The sequence below is a fragment of the Artemia sp. Qi Xiang Cuo genome, unplaced genomic scaffold (assembly GCF_049724085.1).
Source record: "Artemia sp. Qi Xiang Cuo unplaced genomic scaffold, ASM4972408v1 HiC_scaffold_3253, whole genome shotgun sequence".
Taxonomy (NCBI): domain Eukaryota; kingdom Metazoa; phylum Arthropoda; class Branchiopoda; order Anostraca; family Artemiidae; genus Artemia; species Artemia sp. Qi Xiang Cuo.
In genome coordinates this window covers 1,843-23,561 of record NW_028300646.1, presented here as the reverse complement: position 1 = coordinate 23,561, position 21,719 = coordinate 1,843, and the positions used below count along the sequence as shown (strand labels likewise).

Genomic DNA, 21,719 nt, shown 5'->3' with positions numbered 1-21,719 from the left:
TATAATTGTATGCTTCCTACATCGGCCCCAGTTGAGCGTCTCTTTTCGAAAGGTGGCATTATAATGAGTCCAAGGCGTAATTCCTTGGCGGACGGAAGGTTTGAGAGCCTCGTTTTGTTGAAAGCCAATGAGAAATTCAAGGTTTTTCAGCAAAATATGGACGTAGTTTGAGAGTTTGTTTTACTGTTTTGATGGTTCCCTTTTCAACCTATTTTAATGTCACCTTTTGAAAAGCAGATGTCAGAATCAGCTCCTTTTGCGAAACTGTCTTTGAAGAATGGCACTGAGCGACTGACTATATATACCGTATGTGGTAAGACGATTTTCTGACTGAGTGAATCACTGGAAGATCCGTTGAGAACGGGATATTTATTTCCGTTTCTTTCCAGCTTTTTTTTTTTTTACCTTAATGATGTTGATAATGCTGGAAAAGTAGAGTTGGAAAAAACACACCTTTTCAATTTGATTCTGTTTTTGTACTCGTTCTTTAATATAAGAAATGAAACCATTAAGTTAACCTGAGTGTCAGTGGCGTAAGTGTGTGATTGTTGTGCTGGAAAGAGCCTCCCATGGAAGAATTCCCTTTTTTTTTTAGATAAATATTAATTTTAACATCATATAATTTTATTACTTGAATTATTACTTGAAGTACTACTTAAGTACTATTTCAGACTACTTATTACTTGAACTACTTAAGTACAATTTTGGTGGATTACTTGATACTTGATACTTAAGTAAAAAAATTGATAGTACTTGGTACTTGTTACTTAAGTAAAAATTTGGAGTACTTGTTACAGCACTGATGATGGTCATAAATATTATATATTATTTTTGTTTCTTTGTTACACAAAGCTTCAGAGTTTCGAATCTGGTAATGAAGAAGTTAGATGAAATCTTTTTAGGAAAATAATATTCAGAGTAGCAGAAGACGTCTTAGGGAGGAAAGTTAGAAGAGCAGCTAGGAATAACAGCAAAAATGGCTTAAGCTTGAGAGAAGAGAAAAGATATTCTGTAAAAGAGGTTTCTAAGTGATAGAATTTACAGGAATCACACAAGTAGAGATACAGAATAAGCGAACTAGAGAAGTAATTAAGGTGTGAACTAAAGATATTTGGATTCAAGGCTATGGATGAAATTGCCATGAATCTGGAGGAAGTATCCAGACGGTATAATAGTAAGATATTATACTGTTATGTTAAGAAATTGAAACGAACTATTTTAAGAATGTATTAAACAGTAACAGAGTTGTAGGAAATGATACAGAAAAAATGGATCTCGATAGTGTGGAAGCGAGGTAAGATTTGTTTTACAAGAAGGAATTAGACACGGTACTAAAAGATTGAGAAACGATAACGCCTTAATTTCTGATAGCGTTGTAAATGAGTTGTCAAATATTCTCCTAGACTTAGATTTTGCTGACGATTTAAGCATCCTAGATGAAAATATTTGCAAAATGAAGGAATCTTTAGAGGTTTTGCGAGTTCAGAGTGCGAAAACAGGTTGCAAAACTAATGTTAAGAAAACTACTTGGGTACCCGACTGACTGACCGTATCTCAACAATAAGCTGTGCAAAAAATGTGGGTAAACCTCACTTTCTTGAGCTATAATTAGAGAAAGATCGATATGACTAGGACACATTTTTGCGAACGGAGGATGACGGAATGTCAAATATCCTCCTTGTTGGGCAACCGTCTAGGGCGAAACGAAAAGGAGGTCACCCAAAATGGAGTGGGAGGATGTCTTAAGGAAAGATTTAAGGGAAATGGGAACTTCTTGGGAGTGTGCAAAGAGGGAGGTTTTGAGTAGACTGTGATGGAGGAATTGCATGTGTAGCTTTGTTGGCCTCAGGTGACTTGGTGCTGCAGTGAGTTTTTAGTAGCAGTAGTAGCAGCAGTAATAGTGCTATGTGCGTATGCGAGTAAGGTAGGAAATGAGATCAGTGGCCGGTTTGGTGTAGAATCTCAAGTTAACCATAGTTATTTCCTATCCTTGTTTAGACAGATTATTCTGATTAGACATCGTCCTAGGGAACACAGCAAGGGCTATGGCAGATCCATGCATCAGCTGGAAAGGTGAAACTCACTTAGACTTAGATTACATGGATGATTTGAGGGTCCTAGAAAACACACCGAGAAAAATATGGAAGACACGTCAAAAAGCTGAGCAAGATAGTTTAAATGTTTTCTGAAGTTATTACCTAAAGATAGTAAACCGTATTATCAAACAGCAAACTGTGCAAAAAGTACGGTTCAATCCAGCAATAAAGTTACACTACGCTACTTTCTCCAGATGGTAGATTGCCAAAGTTTGTTTTTTTGCCCAGCCATCTGGGGCCAAACGAAAAGCAAACGGCCCTGAATATAAAGAAAATTGAACCTTCATTAAAGGGTAAAGATTTTACACATACTATGGTGGAGGAGGAGTATGTACATCTGTTTGGAATTAGACGAATTGGTGCTCCAATGAGTTATTAGTAGTAGTAGCAGTAGAACTTTTGTTTTGTGTTGTATTCTATTCAGGTATACTACTACTACTACTACTAACAACTCATCGCAGCACCAAGCCGCCTGAGGCCAACACAGCTACGCACGCTCCTCCTCCACCCCAATCTATTCAAAGCCTCCCTTTTTACACCCGCCCACGAAGTTCCCATTTCCTTTAAATCTTTCTTTATGACGTCCTCCCACCCCAGACGGGGACGATCTGCTTTCCGTTTAGCCCTAGATGGTTGGACAATCTTCGGCAATCTGTCATCCTTCATCCGCACAACATGCCCTAACCACCTCAACCTTTCTTTCATTATAGACCTAGAAAGCGGTATTGAACCACATTTTTCGTATAGCCTATTGTTTGAAATACGGTCAGTCAGCCGGGTACCCAGAACAATCCTTAAGCAATTTCTCTGGAAAACATCTAGCAAATCTTCATTCGCTTTTTGGAGCGTCCATGCTTCAGAGCCATATTTGACCACTGTCATCACTGTAGCTTCTAAGATTCTAATCTTGGTTTGCAGACTTATCTTCCTATTCTTCCAGACTTTTTTTAACTGTGAAAGAACACCCTGAGCCTTGGCTATTCTATTTTTAACATCTTCACTGCTCCCACCATCTTTACTAATAATACTACCAAGGTAAGTGAAACTGCCCACCTGATCAATCTTTTCATTACCAAACGTAACCTTTTCATCTTCACTTATTCCTAGCCTTAGTGACTTAGTCTTCCTAACATTAATTTTCAAACCAATACTAGCACCCTGAACTCGCAAAACTCTCTGGATGCTTCATCTCTAGGATGCTTAAATCATCAGCATAATCCAAGTCCAGGAGACTTTTTCCTCCCCATTTGATTCCGTGGTCTCCCATTGCCTTTCCTGTGCTCCTTAAAACAAAGTCCATCAAAATAATCCATATAAAGGGGGATAGAACACAACCCTGCTTAACTCCTGATTTAATACAAAACCAGCTGCTAACCTCATTTCCTACCTTAACCGCATCAGTGTTATTCTCGTACATAGCACTAATCACTTTAATGTATTTGTCTGGTATACCATACAAGGATAAAACCTTTACTAAAGCTCCTCTATCAACAGAATCGAACGCTTGCTCATAATCTATAAAACTGAGGACAAAAGGTGTTTGAAAACTTAGGCACTTCTCAATTATTAACCTAAGAGTGAAAATTTGGTCAACACATCCTCTACCTTTTCTAAAACCGCACTGCTCTTCTTTTAAAACTTTGTCTACGGCATCTCTCAGTCTTAAAAGTATCATATTACTAAGCAATTTGCTACCTACAGAGACCAGACTAGTGCCTCGATAACTACCACACTCACTTTTATCACCTTTCTTATAAAGTGGCTTAATTAAGGTTTTCCTAAAATCGTTAGGTACTTCCCCTTTTTCAAAAATCATATTCATAATCTTCAATAACTTATTTCTAACCTCAGAGCCACCATATTTAAGAAACTCATTTACTAACCTATCAGCACCTGGAGCCTTATTATTCTTTAATCCTTTTAGTACTGTTTCTAATTCCTCCTCACAAAACAAATCTTCATTCACATCCAAGGTATCACAAACTTTTTCCTTTTCCTCTGTATTTTTTCCTGCAACTCTATCTCGGTTAAGCAAATTCTCATAATGTTCGGCCGATCTCGCTTTACCTTTGCCTTATCGCTAATTGCCACCCCATTCCTATCTTTAACTGGGACAAGTCTGGATTGACTACTACCTCTCAATTTGTTAACGTGCCAGTACAATATTTTACCATTATGCCGTCTAGCTGCATCTTCTAAATCCTCGGCAATTTTATCCATGGCCTCCACTTCACACCTCCTTAGTTCATATTTCAATGCTTTCTCCACTTTCTTTACATTTCTTTTGTTTTATGTGATCTATCACTCAGATAATTCTTGTACAAGTCCTTTCTCCTTTCTATTAAACTTAAAGCTTTTTCACTAATATTCTTAGCTGCAGTTCTAGCTTTCTTCTCTAATACATCTTCAGCAACTTCACAAATTATTTTTCTAAAATTATTCCAACCATCTTCCACATTATTAAATTTTGAAGTCTCAAGTTTAGTATTCAATTGTTCCTGGAAAGTTTCTCTCAAATTCTCATCCTGGAGTCTACCAGCATCATAACTTCCCGAGAGGTAATTACCCTTCCGATATTTAAGCTTTAAATTAACCCTTGACACTATTAGATGGTGATCTGTACTTTTAACATCAATAACGGCACTTCTGTATACCCTAGTATCTTGTATTGATCCTGCCAGTCTTGGGTTTACTATAACATGATCAATAAGGTTTGCTGTCTTACCATCACCTGAATACCATGTTAGCTTATGAGCCATTTTATGACCAAACACCGTATTGGTTATAACTAGATCGTTATACCTACAAAATTGCAAAAGTCTGTATCAATTACTGTTTCCTTTTCCTAGACCAAATTTACCTAAGCTGGGATACCATCTATCCTTATTTCTACCAACCTGGGCGTTAAAATCTCCCATCAATAACATCATATTTCTACCTGGGACCTTTTCTATTTGCTCCTGTAACTGTAAGTAAAATTCATCTGAGTCACTAGTATCTCCATCAGTCGGTTCTACAGGGGCGTATACTACTATAACTGATACCTTGAATTTTCTAGTCATAAAATGAGCAATTAGTATTCTATTATTAATACCTTCCCAGCCTAAACAAGACTTAGCAGCTTCCTTATTCATCATGAGCCCTACTCCCTGTATGTGTACCCCATCCTTCCTGCCTGAGTAAACACATTCTATATCACCTAATTTCAAGCTCCCTAAACCTGGGATATGATTTTCTGAAACTCCTAATAAATCAAGTTAAAATTGTCTGAATTCGTCTGTAAAAATTTCGATACGAAGGTAATTTTTTAACGTCGTAACATTCCAAGTTCCAATTTTCATGTTCTTTAAATCATTGAAATTTTTTTCGCCTCAGGAAAAGCAATGATCCCGGATACCAGTGCAGGACGGGGATCATATATCTTCTCAAGTCTACACCGAAGTGCTTAAGCCGGCTTAGAACCGGACAGCAAGAAGTCCCTGGGACCTCCATGAATGAAGGCTTTGTGCAATCCTGGGCCCATCTTGGTCACAACATGGTTTTCAGCACTTGGCCATGCTCTTCTATCGAAAGGGGTCAAAATCCTGCACAGAAAATCTCAAGCCTATTACCTCCAACTCATTTTATATTCATACCTACAAATATTATGATGCTGCGGTGAGGAAGCCCATAAAAGATAAATTGGCTAGGAAGAGGTTTTTCAGCCCAAAGACACCCATCAAAACATACCAATCCCAGAAGAATTGTCCATTAGTCAGAATCCCGTGCGAATGCTGTGTCGTTTACTAGGCTATAATTTCCTCAAGGGGCGCCACTCCTCAAGTGGGAATAGAGTTGACCGCAAGGTCCCCAGTCTTGCAGGTACCCCGAAAAGGTCGAGACAGCCCTTTGCAGAGGCCGTTGCAGTCTTAATTAAGAAAGTTATGAAATTACTCTTAAAATAGCAGCTTAACGATTAAAAAGCTGACATTTATAGATATTTTTCACATTCCATGAAGTTAAAAGCGGTCTTGATCCCCATAGCCACCTCTTCACTCCAACATAGAACCCTCACCGTGAACAAAACAAGGGAAAAGAATTAGTGCAAAGCAAAACAAACAAAAAGTTGCTGAAAGCGTGATAAAATGGCACATCTAGCCGGACACTAATATCATCATGGAAAAAAAATTGGGCACCTAAAGTTAGCCTCGCATCGCCAAAATTATTGGTTTATTTTCAAATCAAAAAATTGGCTGATTTATTTTGAATGGTTCTTTTGAAAAAAGGAGTTTTTTTTTACTTTTTATTGTTAGTGCTTTTGAAAACTTAAGATTTTTTTTTTACCATTTTTTTGCGTCGCTTGCGATTTTCTTCTTAATCTACTTTTTAACTCTGAATGACTGCTGGAATATATAAACAGGTGATTTCATTTTGACACCCGACATGGGGCTAGTTTCTGTTTCAACATTACCAAACTATTTTTAAAATAGTGTATGAACTGACCTCAGAAGCTTTATTTCTAAAGATATAACCACTATACCTTTAATCTGAGTTCTTATTCGAATTAGGTAATCACTTACAAGAAAAGAAGATAAAAACTGAGTATCAAAAGTTGGAAAGGTCATCCTTTCGGAATGGGGTTTATTCATTTATTCGTTTACGAATGCATGTAAAAAATAAAAAGGATAGAACAAAAAACAGTCGGACATTAAATAGGTTCTAGTATATTGGTGCCTGCGTATGACGACATTAAGGTGGATTCCATAAGTACGATTAAATAGGTCCCAGTACATTGGAGCCTGTGTATGACGACATTGAGGTTGATTCCATAAGTACGATTAAATAGGTCCCAGTACATTGGTGCCTACGTATGACGACATTGAGGTGGATTCCATAAGTACGATTAAATAGGTCCCAGTACATTGGTGCCTGCGTATGACGACATTGAGGTGGATTCCATAAGTACGATTAAATAGGTCCCAGTACATTGGTGCCTGCGTATGAAGACATTGAGGTGGATTCCATAAGTACGATTAAATAGGTCGCAGTACATTGGTGCCTGAGTATGACGACATTGAGGTGGATTCCATAAGTACGATTAAATAGGTCCCAGTACATTGGTGCCTGCGTATGACGACATTGAGGTTGATTCCATAAGTACGGCTCAATAGGTTCTAGTACATTGGTGCCAACGTATGAAGACATTCAAGTGGATCCCATAAGTACGGCTCAATAGGTCGCAATATATTGGTGCCTGCGTATGAAGACTTTGAGGTGGATTCCATAAGTACGATTAAATAGGTCCCAGTACATTGGTGCCTGCGTATGAAGACATTGAGGTGGATTCCATAAGTACGACTAAATAGGTCGCAGTACATTGGTGCCTGCGTATGACGACATTGAGGTGGATTCCATAAGTACGATTCTTATACACACAACAATGAACAGCAAATCTGATGCTTGGATCAAACCGCAAGTAAACCCAGACATAAAAAGGCGTAGACAATTTTTGCCCCTTCTATCCTTTCTAATTTTAGGTACATATGTATTCAGCAATAACCAATATGTAGTAAATTAAATTTTTTTACACAATCATTAGTATTAGATTAGTACTACGTCATTGCCAAAATCGAACTGGGATAGGACTCATTTTAGCTTGGACGATTGTTTAAGTAAATCACCCAAAGTCTTTTTGGGAGCTTCTAGCTACTTTAAAGGATCCTAGAAATATAGGCCTGACAAGTAGATTGTTACAACAAGCATACACTAGTTAAGTTCAAATTTGCTCCTAGTTCCACTTTAATTTTAATTTCTACAGTTAGGTTAATCACTGTTCAGTGTCCAGACGCTTGAACAAAGAAGAATTCAGAATTCTCTTTCGAGGGGGGAAGGCAGTATCCTAATATTCGTTAAGAGAGGCAATATAGCTACAACACACTGAGAGGATTTACTGCAAGACTGTAGGAATATGCTCAAGGATACAGGCAAGACCAATCTTACCCGTGTTGAATTTCTGGAAGGTTGTTTGATTTTGACCATTCTTCCTTTGTTGTCAAACGCCCCCCGTTCAATATTATTTTTTATACGACGACAATAAAAGAATTTAATTTTTTATTTAAGTATTTTAGACTTTTAGAAAAATGAGGAAGTTGTCCAAGTTTTTCTTTTATCAGTTTTATTAACTTAAACATGTAAAAAAAATACAGGCCATTTATTCTAGTAATATCTTAAATTTTTTTGTCATATAACTTTTGAGATTTTTTTTTTTGGGGGGGGAGGGGGTCTACTTATAGAGTCCCCTCCTTTCTCTGGACATATGAGTGGAATGGATCAACTGAATGTGATCTTCAGGTTTTAAATTTACTAATACTAGTTTATTATCTTTAAACCGCAATAAATGAGAATCATACAGACCAGCATTTATAAGCAAAATTATTCCTAGAAGCATATCGTCAGATTTTGGATTGATGGCAGCAGCAGAAAAAAGGCGGTAGATGGTAAAACAGACAGTTGTCATTATCGATATGAGGCTAAAAAACAGGAACAGCCATTCTTCTCGCTCGATTAACTCAAAACTCTTAAACTGAAAATAAAGTAATGTAAATACCTACAAAACGCCATATTACCTTAGAACTGGAAGAAACAATATATACGTTATGGTAAAAATAACCAACGGAGCATAAAGGCTTGATACTATATCTAAAGAAAATCAAACTATTACACACACAAACCGTCGGTTGTTACAATCGCTTCTTATGAAGGATTAACTAAAAAAAACAAGTTTTTAAACTGAAAGTAAAGAGCGACATTAAAAATTAAAAATAAAAGAAATTATTAATTATCTTACAGGGGCGGTCCCCGCCAAACCACCGTTCTAATTACACTAAAGTTTTTTATTGTTTTTAAAAATAATGTTTTGATAAATATTAAAAATTTTGCTTAACGTGTGTGGCTTTGAGGAGGGGACAGCCCCTTTCATATAAGGAGTAATTTCTGTTCGTTTTAAGTTTTAATGTCGCTCCTTACTTTCAGTTAAAAAAACTTGTTTTTTTTTGTTAATTTCTGAACGTTTTTGAATTCATGCCGCTTTGATTTTGGCTCACCGTACATGAATAATTAAAACGAAATTCGCATATTAATTTTTCTTTTTTTGGCTAAATGACTTTCTCGAAATTTTGTTCTGACGTAACTTACGAATTTACTTACGTAACGAATTTCTATATTCGTATGTTTTATTACGTATATTAGGGAGTTCGCTCCCTAGTCAATACCCCGCTCTTTACGCTAAAGTTCGAATTTTGTTCGAATCACAAACCCATGAATCACAAAGGCCGGTTAATTAGAATAGATAACTCTTTTGAAAATACTAAACAAAACTTTAGCGTAAAGAACACACATTCGTAATCTATCTTCTGGCAAAAAATACAAAATTCCAAATTTTTAGACATAGAAGCTTGAAACTTCTATGCCAAGATTGTGTGAGACTTTGAATCTGAGCGAGTGATGGTTATTCATTGTAATTTACTTTTAGGGGCTATTTCCCCCTTTTCTTGAAAATAAGGCAATTTTTTTTCCGCACGTAACTTTTGATGTGTAAGACTAAACCTGATGAAACTTATATATTTGATATCAGTATAAAAATTTGATTCTTCCGATGTATCTATTTGTATCAAAATTCCGTTTTTTTAGAGTTTTGGTTACTACTAAGCCGGGTCGCTCCTTACTTACAGTTCGTTACCACAAACTGTTTGAAAAGTATATACATTTTAAAATAAAACTGGAACTTGGAAATAAAACAGGAAAAGATCTGTTCCTGTTCCTGTCCACATGGATGGTTTTGAGCGAGTCAGGAATATGACACCCGATGACTCTTCTAGCAAGAAAAAAAAATCTTCAAACACGTTAAAAATTTGCCTTAGTTTAACGTTTTTGGAAAAACATGACACAAGACAGTTCTTGATGTGGGGCGGTTGAAATACCTGTAAGAAGCATAATTCAACAGTAGAAGGGCCTTATTGACTCCCACGAGAACACCCCTGCTGCCACCTACAACTTTTTTTTTACATAATTCATGGATGGTTATGTGTGTTGGTCGATTTATTTGATGTTTTATGGATTTTGTCAGTGAGAATTTGAAAAAACAGGAACTTTGTCACATTTATGTCTGTTTTTATGGACTTTGTCAGTGAGAATTTGAAAAACAGGAACTTTCTCACATTTTTGTATGTTTTTATGGACTTTGTCAGTGAGAATTTGAAAAAACAGGAACTTTGTCACATTCATGGATTATTGAGTCTAATGGGGGTCAAGGTCAATCGATCTGTTGTTGTTTGGCCACGTGTAATGACATGAGGGTGATTTACATAATCGCTCGGGGAATTATTGATTTATGACACGGGGGTGATTTACATAATCACTAAATGGATGGATGGATGGATGGATGGATGGATGATTTTTTAAATTCATGAAATTCTCCTGTCAAGACTACCATAAAAGGTTCTGTTTTGTAAAAAAAAAAAAAAAAATCAACTTCACAAACCATTAAAGCAAGATTTATTTCATCTTTTTGTGTGTTTTTCAATGGGGGTTCCTTTGGCCGTGTCTACATACTGTGGTGTGTTTTTTGCTCTATTTAATTTTAATTTTTAAATGGAAAGTTAGTGTATTCTACCAAGTTATTGTTCAAGCCCCCCCCCTCTCCCGAAAACAGTTGATTAGTGCAGACAAATTCCTAAAAGTGTTCTGTGATTTCATATTGTGTTTTTTTGAAATTAATTTAATGTTTTCTTTTATGCTCTCCTAGCAGAAATACAAGGTAAATATAGTTTGTATTTCGGTACGAATCTAAGTATAGATGGGAAGGGGAAGAACTGAAGGATTATGCTTTTTTGTTCCTTTTTTAAATAATTTATTGAACCTTACTGGTAAAGATAACGAAAGGATTTTTAGACCACACTGCTTTTCCGTATACAAAAAAAAATCTAGAACGAAAAAAACAGGTTAATTTGAATAAAGCAGTGGAGCAAAACACACACACACACAAAAAAAAAAACTTTAAGTAAAAAAAAAATTATCCGAGTATGTTGGCTCCACTTTTGGGAGCCTTTTTCCACAAAAAATACTTTAAAGAAAAGGAAACAGTTTTTCCAAAATAAAACCATAAAAAAAAGAAAAAGAAACAGCCTGCAACTAGGACACAAGAGAAAGAAAGATTAAACGACTAAAAAATAAACAAATAAATAGTCTTATAAAACATAATGTTTTTAAACAAATAAGATTAATTTAATTATAATTATACTTATTTTCTCTAATTTAAAAAAAATGCAAATTTCTAAACTCTTTTAAATCTAGTAGTTTTATGATTTTTTGAGATGTTTTAAATGTAGACGTTTAATGTATTTAGATACTTTTACCTATTTACTTTAGCAGTATTTATCTTACTTTATTTTTCGCTTGCTTTTACTTTTCGATCCTTACCGAGAAGTGGATTTGGTGATTTCCGTTTTCCAAATTAGTTGCAAAACTTCTATGATTGTTAAACACTTTTTTCCCCCAATTGTATATCTAACAAAAAGCTATGCACAAAATGTCTGATTCTAATTTATAGGTCTATAGAGAAATGGAAATTAAATTAGTGACCCTATTAATGTGTGCAAAACTTACGATCTGCTGTCATCTTTGTCAACCAGCATCTGTCACTAAGTACAAGAAGAGTTTGTCTTTTTAGATTGCTTTTGCTGATGACAGTACTGTTGGTATATCTGGTAGCCTGATCTCTGTTGAACATTGAGAGTTATCCAGTGTCCTGGTGTGGATTTTCTTGCATTAAATGTTGGAAAGTTTTGCTTCCTTTTTTTTCTCAAGAGTCTCAAGCTTGCCCTGTCTCAAATCAAGAGGTTTTTTTTAATGAGACCTAAAATGCATTACTTTTGATTTAATTTTTCGTTTAAGCATCATATTGACCTGATCAAAGTCTCCAAGAGTCATGGAATCCTTAGAAAGCTAAAATGCTTTCAGGGCCGATGGTACTTGTGTATGATACGCCACCCTCTCAAGTGCTTCATTTAATTAGAACTTGTTTCTTTGACGCTCAATCCTAATGAAATGTCACAAAATATGATGAAATGTAATGCTTTAGAATGGGCTATATATTTGCTCATTAGAGAGGGGGGGAAGGAGTAAAGTATAGAGGATCTGCATACAAAATGTGTTAGGTACAATTATTCTGCATCATATGAAGTAACAATTCTTTTCTAACTTCAAACTGTCCAAATACTTTACAAATAACAAATTCCTCGTATTCCATCATTGTGATCTGAATTCAACCCTGTGATAGCTTTTAATACGATCTTGAACCAGGGTTGCCAACTGCCGACGTCTAAAAAGAGTGCAATTCAAGGCCAAAAAAGAGTGCAAGTTGTTAAAAGCGTGTGCAAGTCAAAAAATTTGCGCGCGCGCGGCCGCTGCCGTGCGCGCATCCCCTTTCACTGTTCTGACCATTCTTACGCCATTTACCCATAATTATCAATTATCCTTCGATCGATAAACTTAGTATCTTTAAATTTCTCAATTGTATTGAAAATAAAGTTAGGAAATCAACCTTTAAATAATAAGTTAGATTGCCATTCTTTTTTTTAGCTTAAAAGGTAATCCTCTGCTGGAAATTTGGAGGTGTTTATTTTGATTGGTTGGATCTTTAACTGAATTATAGTTGACTGCATCCAATGTTTAGTTAAAGTTTTGTCTCCATTTTATTCAAACATTTTGAAAGGAATATAAGAGGTCCAAGTAACTAGTCCTGAGCTATAGCTGACTTCACCGCAGTCAAGTCAAGTACCGAACCCTAGCACAGCGAAAAAAAATGGAAGCAGAAACAAAACGGATTTATCATCCTTCAAAACAGCACATAAAATTGCGTGTTTATTGCATTTTTATTTGCATTTTATTACGTTTTGCCTCAGCGTCACCCAGGAAATTCGGAAACCGTTGAAGAAGAGGCACAAGAGTGGCCACATCTACAGATAAGGCAACATCTTTACACGATGTACCAAATTAATATTTTGAACAAGTAACAATTGTCTTCGCAAAATTTGGGAAAAAAACTGTTTGATTTTATACACAAATACACCAAAAACCCAAAACTAACACAGGTGGTAAGCAGAGTAGAAATCGACGTGTCAGCTTAATAGATAAATAAATGGTAAGCAATTCCAATCAACACGAAGTCCCACAAGACAAAACAGGTAATGAGAAAAAAGAGGGGGCCAAATCAGCAGGAATTAAAAGTAATTCATAATCGAATCTAATATATCATTAACTTCTCCCCTAATTTTGAAATAAAATCTTCAAACACAACTTTTCATTGAAGAGCAATTCTTTAAATTACGGATTATTAAAGACAAATTAGATTTATTTTCAACATGGGGGATATGGGAGCAAAAGTCTAGTCTTTTCGGATTTAACTGGAGGATTTTTTTTCTTTTTTTTTATAGAAGACGATAAATTTTGTCAAGTGAAACCGACCATGTGATCCAAGAAATTTAAACTCATTTCAAAACCCGTGTTAAAAAAAACACAATATTTCATTGTGATCCGGAACAGATGCGAAGCGAATATTTGACCCAGGAACTTTTTTTAGTAGATGGCGTTAATTTTTGCTGAAGATACTATAGTATCTTCACCCTTCGAAAGTGAACTAGGGTACAAACAAACACATTATTGTCATATTCCATCATAAACAGAAAATTATAAAGTAAAATAAAAACTCAAGTACAAAGTAAGTAACGAAAATGACATGGAAGAGTATATAGAAATGACCTAGCGAACTCTTACAGGTAAACCAGTCAACAATGAAGAGAAAAAAACAGTAAAGTATAAATGAAAATAGAATAACAAAACAAAGAATCATTCAACTAATTCGAAAATACAAAGGCGGGAATGCTTCCAAGCAAAAATTAGATTAGTCTTAAAAACTTCCATAATCAACTCTAATTTTAGCAATTTTGAAGGTTTCACCATCATAATAGTTAACCAACTTGTAAGTTTATAGTCAAGACACAATCTCTAAAAATAGAGATTCATTTGGGGGAGGGGAATATCTCGATATGAACAAAAAATATTACCCTAGCAGGACAAATACTCCCGTGATAGTGCCTGTTTTATAGCTATTTAGATTAATTTTACGCTGGTTGTGTCATTATCAATTTTAAGAAAAAAACAAAAATATAAATCATGAAATGTAAGTTTTGTAAATCATTTTTTATTTCTTCTATGAAAAAATCTTCCAGCTTCTGAACAATTTAGGCAAAGATCTGGTGGTTTGGCCAGGTTTCTATGCACCTGATGTCCATTAGAAATGGAATAGTTTTTTTCCATACTAATAATTATTAACGGAATTAATAAATGACTAGTAATGATTAATTAATCATTAAAAGAATTAATAAATAATTATGAACACAACTATTTTTTTACCAAAACAATTTTTTACATGTTTTATCAATTTTTTTTACATGCTGCCAATCAAGGAGTAAACAAATTAGGTACGTAAGTGAGCAATGCAATCTATCTAAAACAATTTACGATTATCTGCAATATATTTATTTAAAGACATGTAAAATAGGTACTCACCAGGGAAATAAAATGGTTTCTTTTAAACAATCTCAAAAATAGACGTAACTTATTATTCACTCCAATACAATCTTATATGACACAGTAATTACGCAAAACTGCATATTTTGAACAAAAACATGTCCCATCAATATTTCTTATGCCCATACTACTAATACTAATATATTTCTCTAAAGACATGTCCCGTAGGTATCCCTAAATAGAACTTAATGTACATGGCGTTTAATGGCTCTGGCTTAAGATTTACGCTCCCTGTAAAATAAGGAGACTGATATTTTTTGGTTTTGTTTTGTAGTTTAGGCTAGATAGTAAATACTCTGTATGGGTTAAATCACTGAATTAATCATTTATTTATACTTATATCATTCTAGCCATTAAATATAGATCTATTCAATTGCCGAGGCAAAATTATTATATTCCGGGTATTTTTTTTTCTTCGAGAATGATCTATAATTACTTAAACATTTTATAGTTTTCCTATTTTTTGCATCTTTGACATTAAGAACGTAAGGATTTCGTTTAATTAACAATAAATTTACAACGGCAACAAAAAAACATCCCACGTCAACCCCCCCCCCCGAAACTCCGTAGTCATACAGAGATAGGAAAAAAACCGATATATGAACAAAAATACACGGAGAATAAATAAATTCAATCTCCCACCTAAAAAATCCTCAAAATCACAAGCTATGTAGGGGAGTTGCACACAATTTCAGATCATGGTAAAAAGTAAAGAATACGATAATGAACTTTACAGTCCCTACCGGCGGTGTTGATTTCCGTTTCGTGGCCCTTCAGCCAGGAAGTGCAAAGAGGGATTCGGGCCTAGCCATCCCATTCTTCCTTACATCCTTCCTGTTTACCTTCCCCAGATTTCTCCAGGCACCCATTTAGAGCTGGGTCGACTCTGGTTGAGCTTACAGAGTCACGCAACAAAGCCCTGTTCCAAACCAAATGACCAGTGAAACCAGGACTCGAACCTAGTGTAATTGGACTTGCTAGCAAATTTCTTTTTGCATACTTCACATTCATAGGATTTTTCTCCTTTATGAGTTCTCATATGTATAGCCAAATGGGAATTCCAAGAAAATTTCGTTTTACATGCTTCACATTCTTAGGGTTTTTCTTCATTTTGAGTTCTCATATGATTAGTCAAATTGGAATTCGAAGAATATTTCTTTTTACACGCTTCACATTCATAGAGTTTTTCTTCATTGTGAGCTTTCATATGCTGAACCAAGTTAGAATTTGAAGAAAATTCCTTTTTGCACGTATCACATTTATGTGCTTTTTCATCAGTGTGTGTTCTCTCATATGTTCATTAAAATATGCCCTAAGATGAAATTTCTTTTTGCATACTTCACATTCATGCAGTTTTTCACCAGTATGGGTTCTCATATGCACATTCAAGTGCCGTCTCCGTAAAAATTTCTTTTTGCATACTTCACATACTGCTACATACTTCTTGTTGTATTTTTCATACAACAAGGTACAAGCTTTACTACCTGCACCTGATGTCCCTTCGTTTGTTGTTTGATGTCTATATGATCATTTGAACATTCAGACGGATTGAATTCTTTCTTTAAGTCCTGTAGTATGTCAACTTGGTTTGTAAAATTTGTCGTTCTGCTCATTAACTTCGAATCCTAGTCAATACCGAAGTTTCCATTGAGTACCCTCTCTAAGTAAAAAATAGTCTCTAAGTCTAGTTGTATGTCTGCTTGGCTTGTAAAATCAGTCGCTCCACTCATAAGCTGCGAATTTGGGTCAGTGCCAAAGTTCTCATAACTTGGAGCCATATCATTGAATATATAATGCTGGCTGTTTATATTCATACTTGTTATTTTTGTATACTTGTATAACTGTTTGCTTTTCAAATAAAGACTAATAGATCCTTCTAGACAGAACTGTTTTTTATGCTATGAATGACGTCATTGAAGCAGATTATGATGCGATTTTTCATGCCATGTTATCTACAGATGCAACATGAATGCAGCCTTTTATATTAATACATGACGTCATTAGAACACTGATACATGTAAATATGACGTCACTCATGTGCATTTTTCTCTCCAAAATAGGGGCTGTTAACGAATTTTCTCCAACTTGTGACATATCTAGATCGTTTTTCGATCCAGAAAATCCCAGGATGCCAATTTTCCCAAAAAAAGGAAACTGTTTTCGAGAAAAATATATACATACATAAATAAATAAATATACAAATATTGCTCATTTAAAGCTGATTCGCAAAGCAAATTCAATCCAAGCAGAGAATTCAAAGCAGATGCATATGCATATATGTGCAATATTTATTAGCCTTGTGCAACTGAACTCCCCTGTAACTAAACCGCTTGCAACTCAACCCAATTTAACTGAACCCCGTCTAACTGAACCCTCGTGCAACTCAACCCACGTACTCAGTCTTTCAGTATTCTACAATTAAAAGGCAATATCATGGGGTAAACACAAGTTAGAATAGTTGCATGTTCTATCTTGTTGTAGTTGCTAGTTTTCTAAAGTCTTGAAATTAATGCCTGTCAAGATCATTCATAGAAAGTTCTGTTTTGTTGTCTTACAAAGAAAAAAGAAGAAAATCGAACGTCACAAATCATTAAAGCCAGATTTATTTCTTGTTTTTGTATGTCTGTTAATGGGAGTTCTTTTGGCCGTGTCTACATACTTTGTGGTTTTTTATCGCCTTTTTGTTTTTGTTTTCAGTTTGTCATATTCTCTCGAATCGTAATTCATTTGTGTTTGGTTTGAAAAAGGTTAATTACCTGTTTTGGTGGAGAGTCGAGACACGAGCTGTTTTCGTTTTTTATGAATCATTGGTATGAATTTTTTCTGATGAATCAGATATTTCCTGAACATTGAATAATGAACATATTTGTTGAAAATCTCCGAGCTTTGTGAATTTAGATTGAAAAGGGATCACGATTTCAGACTGATTTTAAGACTTATATCCTGATCTTTTGTTGTTGTGGCAAAAGTTGTCATACATACTCTAAAATTTTTAAGCGAATGGGCAAAAAAAAGAGTTTTTCGCACCAAAAATGATACGATTTCGGGAAAATTTGAAAAATAAACAATCAGTTTTCTTCCTAAGTTGGTAGGCTTCGTCAACATCCCCTAGGTTCAGTCTACCCACACCGAACGTTAATTATCAATTGGAGGAAATCAATATTTGGTATTTTTGGGTATCAAGAACCGAGGCAGCTATCTCTTATGTTTTTGACTCGTTTTAATTCTTGTTGTACCGTATATTTATTTTTTCTTCATTTTGTATATCATTACTTCAGATATGTTTCAATACCCTTTACCTTAGCTGCTTGGATTGGTTTTGTCATATTTGATGATCTAGGTTGTGCTTTTCAATATAGTCTCCCCTAACTTCAACGCACTTAGACCACCGATGCTCAAGTGCCGCAATTCCAGCTTGGAAGAGGTCTTGTGAATGGGAATTGAACCACTGATCCACTTTGGATATCAGCTCCTCATCGTCACCAAAGCGCTTTCCACGAAGGTCGAACTTCATGGCACGAAGCAGGTGGCAGTCGCTTGGAGCCAGATCCGGACTGTAGGGTGGGTGAGCCAACTGTTCGAAGCCCATCTGATTGATTGTGGCTTGTGGCACGCGGCTCTTGTGCACCGGCGCATTGTCATGAAGAATGAGAACACCACGAGTCAGCATTCCTCGCCTCTTCGTCTTGATTGCCTAGCGCAACTTAACGATCAGATCCGAGTAATAGGCACCAGTGATGGTAGACCTTCTGGGCAAGTAGTCAATATACAGGAGACCTTTTGAATCCCAGAAGACTGATGCCATCACCTTGCCTGCGGAGGACTGGGTCCGAAACTTCCTTGGAGGCGGCGAGTCACTGTGTTTCCACTGCTTGGAGGGATCTTGCTCTCAGGGTCCCAGTGGTGTACCCAGATCTCTTTTCCTGTCACAAGTTGCAAATGGAAGTCTTCTGGGTCTCTCCTGTAGAGCTCGAGAAGTTGTGAACTGTGCTGCATCAGCTGCTGTCGATCTTGTACTTGAAGATTTCGAGGCACCCATCTGGCAGACACTTTGGAGAGATGAAGATGGTCGTGAAGAATGTTGCAAACGCTCTTTTCAGAAATGCCAACTTCGGTTGCAACTTCTTTGACCTTTAAACGACGATCAGCCATGACAAGGTCTTCCACGCGCTGGATGACCTCCGGGGTAGTCACTTCCAAAGGTCGACCAGACCTTGGGTGGTCTTCCAGGGATTGACGGCCCCGCTTGACCTCTGCGGCCCATTTGGTGACCGTGGAATACTCGGGAGCATCTTGCTGGTACACCTTGACCAACCGATCTGTGATTTCTCTAGCCGAAGAACCTTCTTAGGCTAGCTGTAAGATTGCTGTTGTTGTTGTAGAAAATGACATTCTCGGCTTTCGTCACGAAAAAAATTAAGATATAAATGCATTTAATGCAGAAGCTAAACTACAACATTTATTTACGTTGGGGGGGGGTGCAGGCTAGGTTTATGGACTTTACATGTTTTAAATCAATTCAATTCTCTTGATATATCTATTGTTATCAAAACTTTTTTTTTAGTTTTGGTTATCATTGATTCGCCTCACACCTTACTAACAATTCGTTACCACGAACTGTTTGAAACACATTAATCTTGATTTTTTCCTGCATGAGAGGTGGGTAAGCCCATCTTCAACACCTTGCTCTTCACGCTACAGTTTATAATATAAAAAAAACTTGCAATTGCTCTAATTAAACAACCCTTGTGTTTCAGGCTTCGTTCATAAAGAATTGGGGCAAAATTCAACCTTCAGCGTAAAGAGTAAGGTGTTGAGGAGGGGAATCCCCACATATACATAATAATTTCTGTTTGTTTTGAGTTTTAATAATGTTTCTTACTTTCAGTTGAAGAAATTTGTTTTTCATTTAATTTCTGATCATTTTTTAAATAATGCCAGGAAATCTGGCTCCACCTCCACAGAAAGCTCAATCCTCCCTACAGAAATATTCTCTAGATAATTCAATGTTGGTAATATTTTACCCCACACAATTACCTTTAACATGTCCACGTGTAAAAGTAAGTCGGGAAAATGAAAGCAAGACACATAAAAAGAATTTCGTATTGGAATTCTGGCAAATTCCCCGAGTGTAAAATTGCCCGTGAAAAGTTTCCTCCCTGGAAACTTACCTCCCCATGGAAAATCTTTCTTGTGAAAAAAACAGCAGAAAATTCACCCCCCCCCCCTAAAAAAATGCATGCATAGTTCCCAATAACAAATACTATATGTATACAATTGGAGTAGATTGTACCTATTGAATTTGCGGAGACATATAGGAATCTCTGTTATTTGCGGAGACGTATACACCTTTTCAAAGAGATTCAGAACTCCCTCACATGGCCTTATACTTTGCATAAAGCTAATGCTTTGCATCTTCACGAATGACAAGTAACAATTTTCCTTAAATTAGAATATTAGATAGATTTCACATGTAAACGAGAAACTGCCGGTGATTTAGACGTAATTTTCCCACACCTAGAAGAGACTCGCATCTCATTAGTCCAAATATACATGCTAATTCGATTTCATCTCGTGACATATTTTTACATGTCAATTGCTAAAGAACTTTATTCATCTCAAACATAGAAATCAGATGCCTTTTAGGGTAAATCCGTGTCAGAAAACCAGTGTGTCTTGTTTAGGTGTTAATATATTCAGTTATTTTTTGTATATATTCAAGTTTCAAATTATAATTTTATACAGATTGAATAGTTCATTCGTTCTATCAATATCATTATTTTACAATCATTTACATTGATAGAGATATGGAATCTTCTAAGCGACTTCTGGTGAGTAAAATTTTCTTATATTATAATAAAAAAGAAATCTATTTTTGTCTCGTCATTAAGTTAAGGAATAATTTTCTTTACCTTCCTTACTTACGCTTTTTTTCACCGTGCTGTTAGCTCTTTTAAAAAGCTTCCTATGTTAATTAAAACAGTCCATGTGTTTCAAGTTTAGTAAATATTCAAAAAAAAGAGAGGCAGGTTCACTTTGATTTTGGCTCATTGTATATGAAAAATTAAAATAGAATTTGCATATTATTTTTGGCACATATGGAAGGTCTCCCCCATCCTCAATACCTTGCTCTTTACACTTAAGTTCAAATTTTGTTCGAATCACACACTCTTGAATCACAAAGGTTAGTTAATTAGAATAGATACCTCTTTTGAAAGTGCTAAAAAAAACTTAAGCGTAAAGGGTGAGGTATTGGCTAGAGGGCGAACTCCTTTATATACTTAATAATTTTTTTTTGGTGTAGGCCATGTCCAGGAGTCTTTTTCTTCCTTTTTCTGTGATTTTAAGTATTTCGTAATTTAGGTATTTAAGTTTTAATAGCTTTGCATATAAAAAAAATAAATCTATAATTGTCAACTTTTTTTGTTTGATACTATGGAATTGAAGGTCCAATGCCCTCCATTAATATTCTGAATAAGTAAGAATTGAGCTAGCTAATTAAATTTTGTCATTTTTTCAACTTTTGGGAGTTTGGTACTGTGGTATTGAAGGGGCGGTGCCCTCTCATAAGCTAAATAGTTTGAAAACTGAAAATGATTTTTATTTTAGAATGATTTTTATTTCCTCCTTCTGATTCCTCAAGGATTTATATAATGATATGTAAATCCTTATCCCAGGCGCATATATATGAAAAGTCTGCAACTGCAATTTTATTTCTAACTGTATTATATAGCAGCTATGAGAGTACTAAACAATGAATCTAATGTAATAAATTAAAAGAGGGAATAGAGTAAAATATTGATTTTTTTTGGAAGTAATTTGACTGAGAGAAGGCATTTTTTGGGGGTGATACATAAAGGAGGACTAGGTGGAAACTTATTAAAGGATACGTTTTATGGAGCTCAATAGGTTGGGAGACCTTTCCAGTGCAGATATGGCACACAAGGACCATTTTCCGAAATCTATTTGCTTTTTAATATAGAACAAATTTTTTCA

At 35.5% G+C, this 21,719-nt stretch overlaps 2 protein-coding genes across 2 annotated transcripts in view; both read right to left on the bottom strand.

Moving 5' to 3' along the window:
- LOC148938461 (uncharacterized) overlaps positions 1–18,049 on the bottom strand; it is a 29,161-nt gene extending 11,112 nt beyond the window's left edge. The window contains exons 1-2 of the mRNA XM_089107779.1: positions 18,023–18,049; positions 8,490–8,658 (exon numbers count right to left, since the gene is read on the bottom strand). Coding sequence (XP_088963905.1) covers positions 8,490–8,658; positions 18,023–18,049 — 196 coding nt within the window. The remainder of the gene's footprint in view (positions 1–8,489; positions 8,659–18,022) is intronic.
- A 478-nt stretch (positions 18,050–18,527) lies between these two features.
- On the bottom strand, positions 18,528–19,053 carry LOC148938460 (protein GVQW3-like; the record flags this gene model as incomplete). Its single annotated transcript, XM_089107778.1, has 1 exon — positions 18,528–19,053. A coding segment is annotated over one exon (526 nt), but the record flags the coding sequence as incomplete, so codon positions are not given.
- Positions 19,054–21,719: the final 2,666 nt, after the last annotated feature.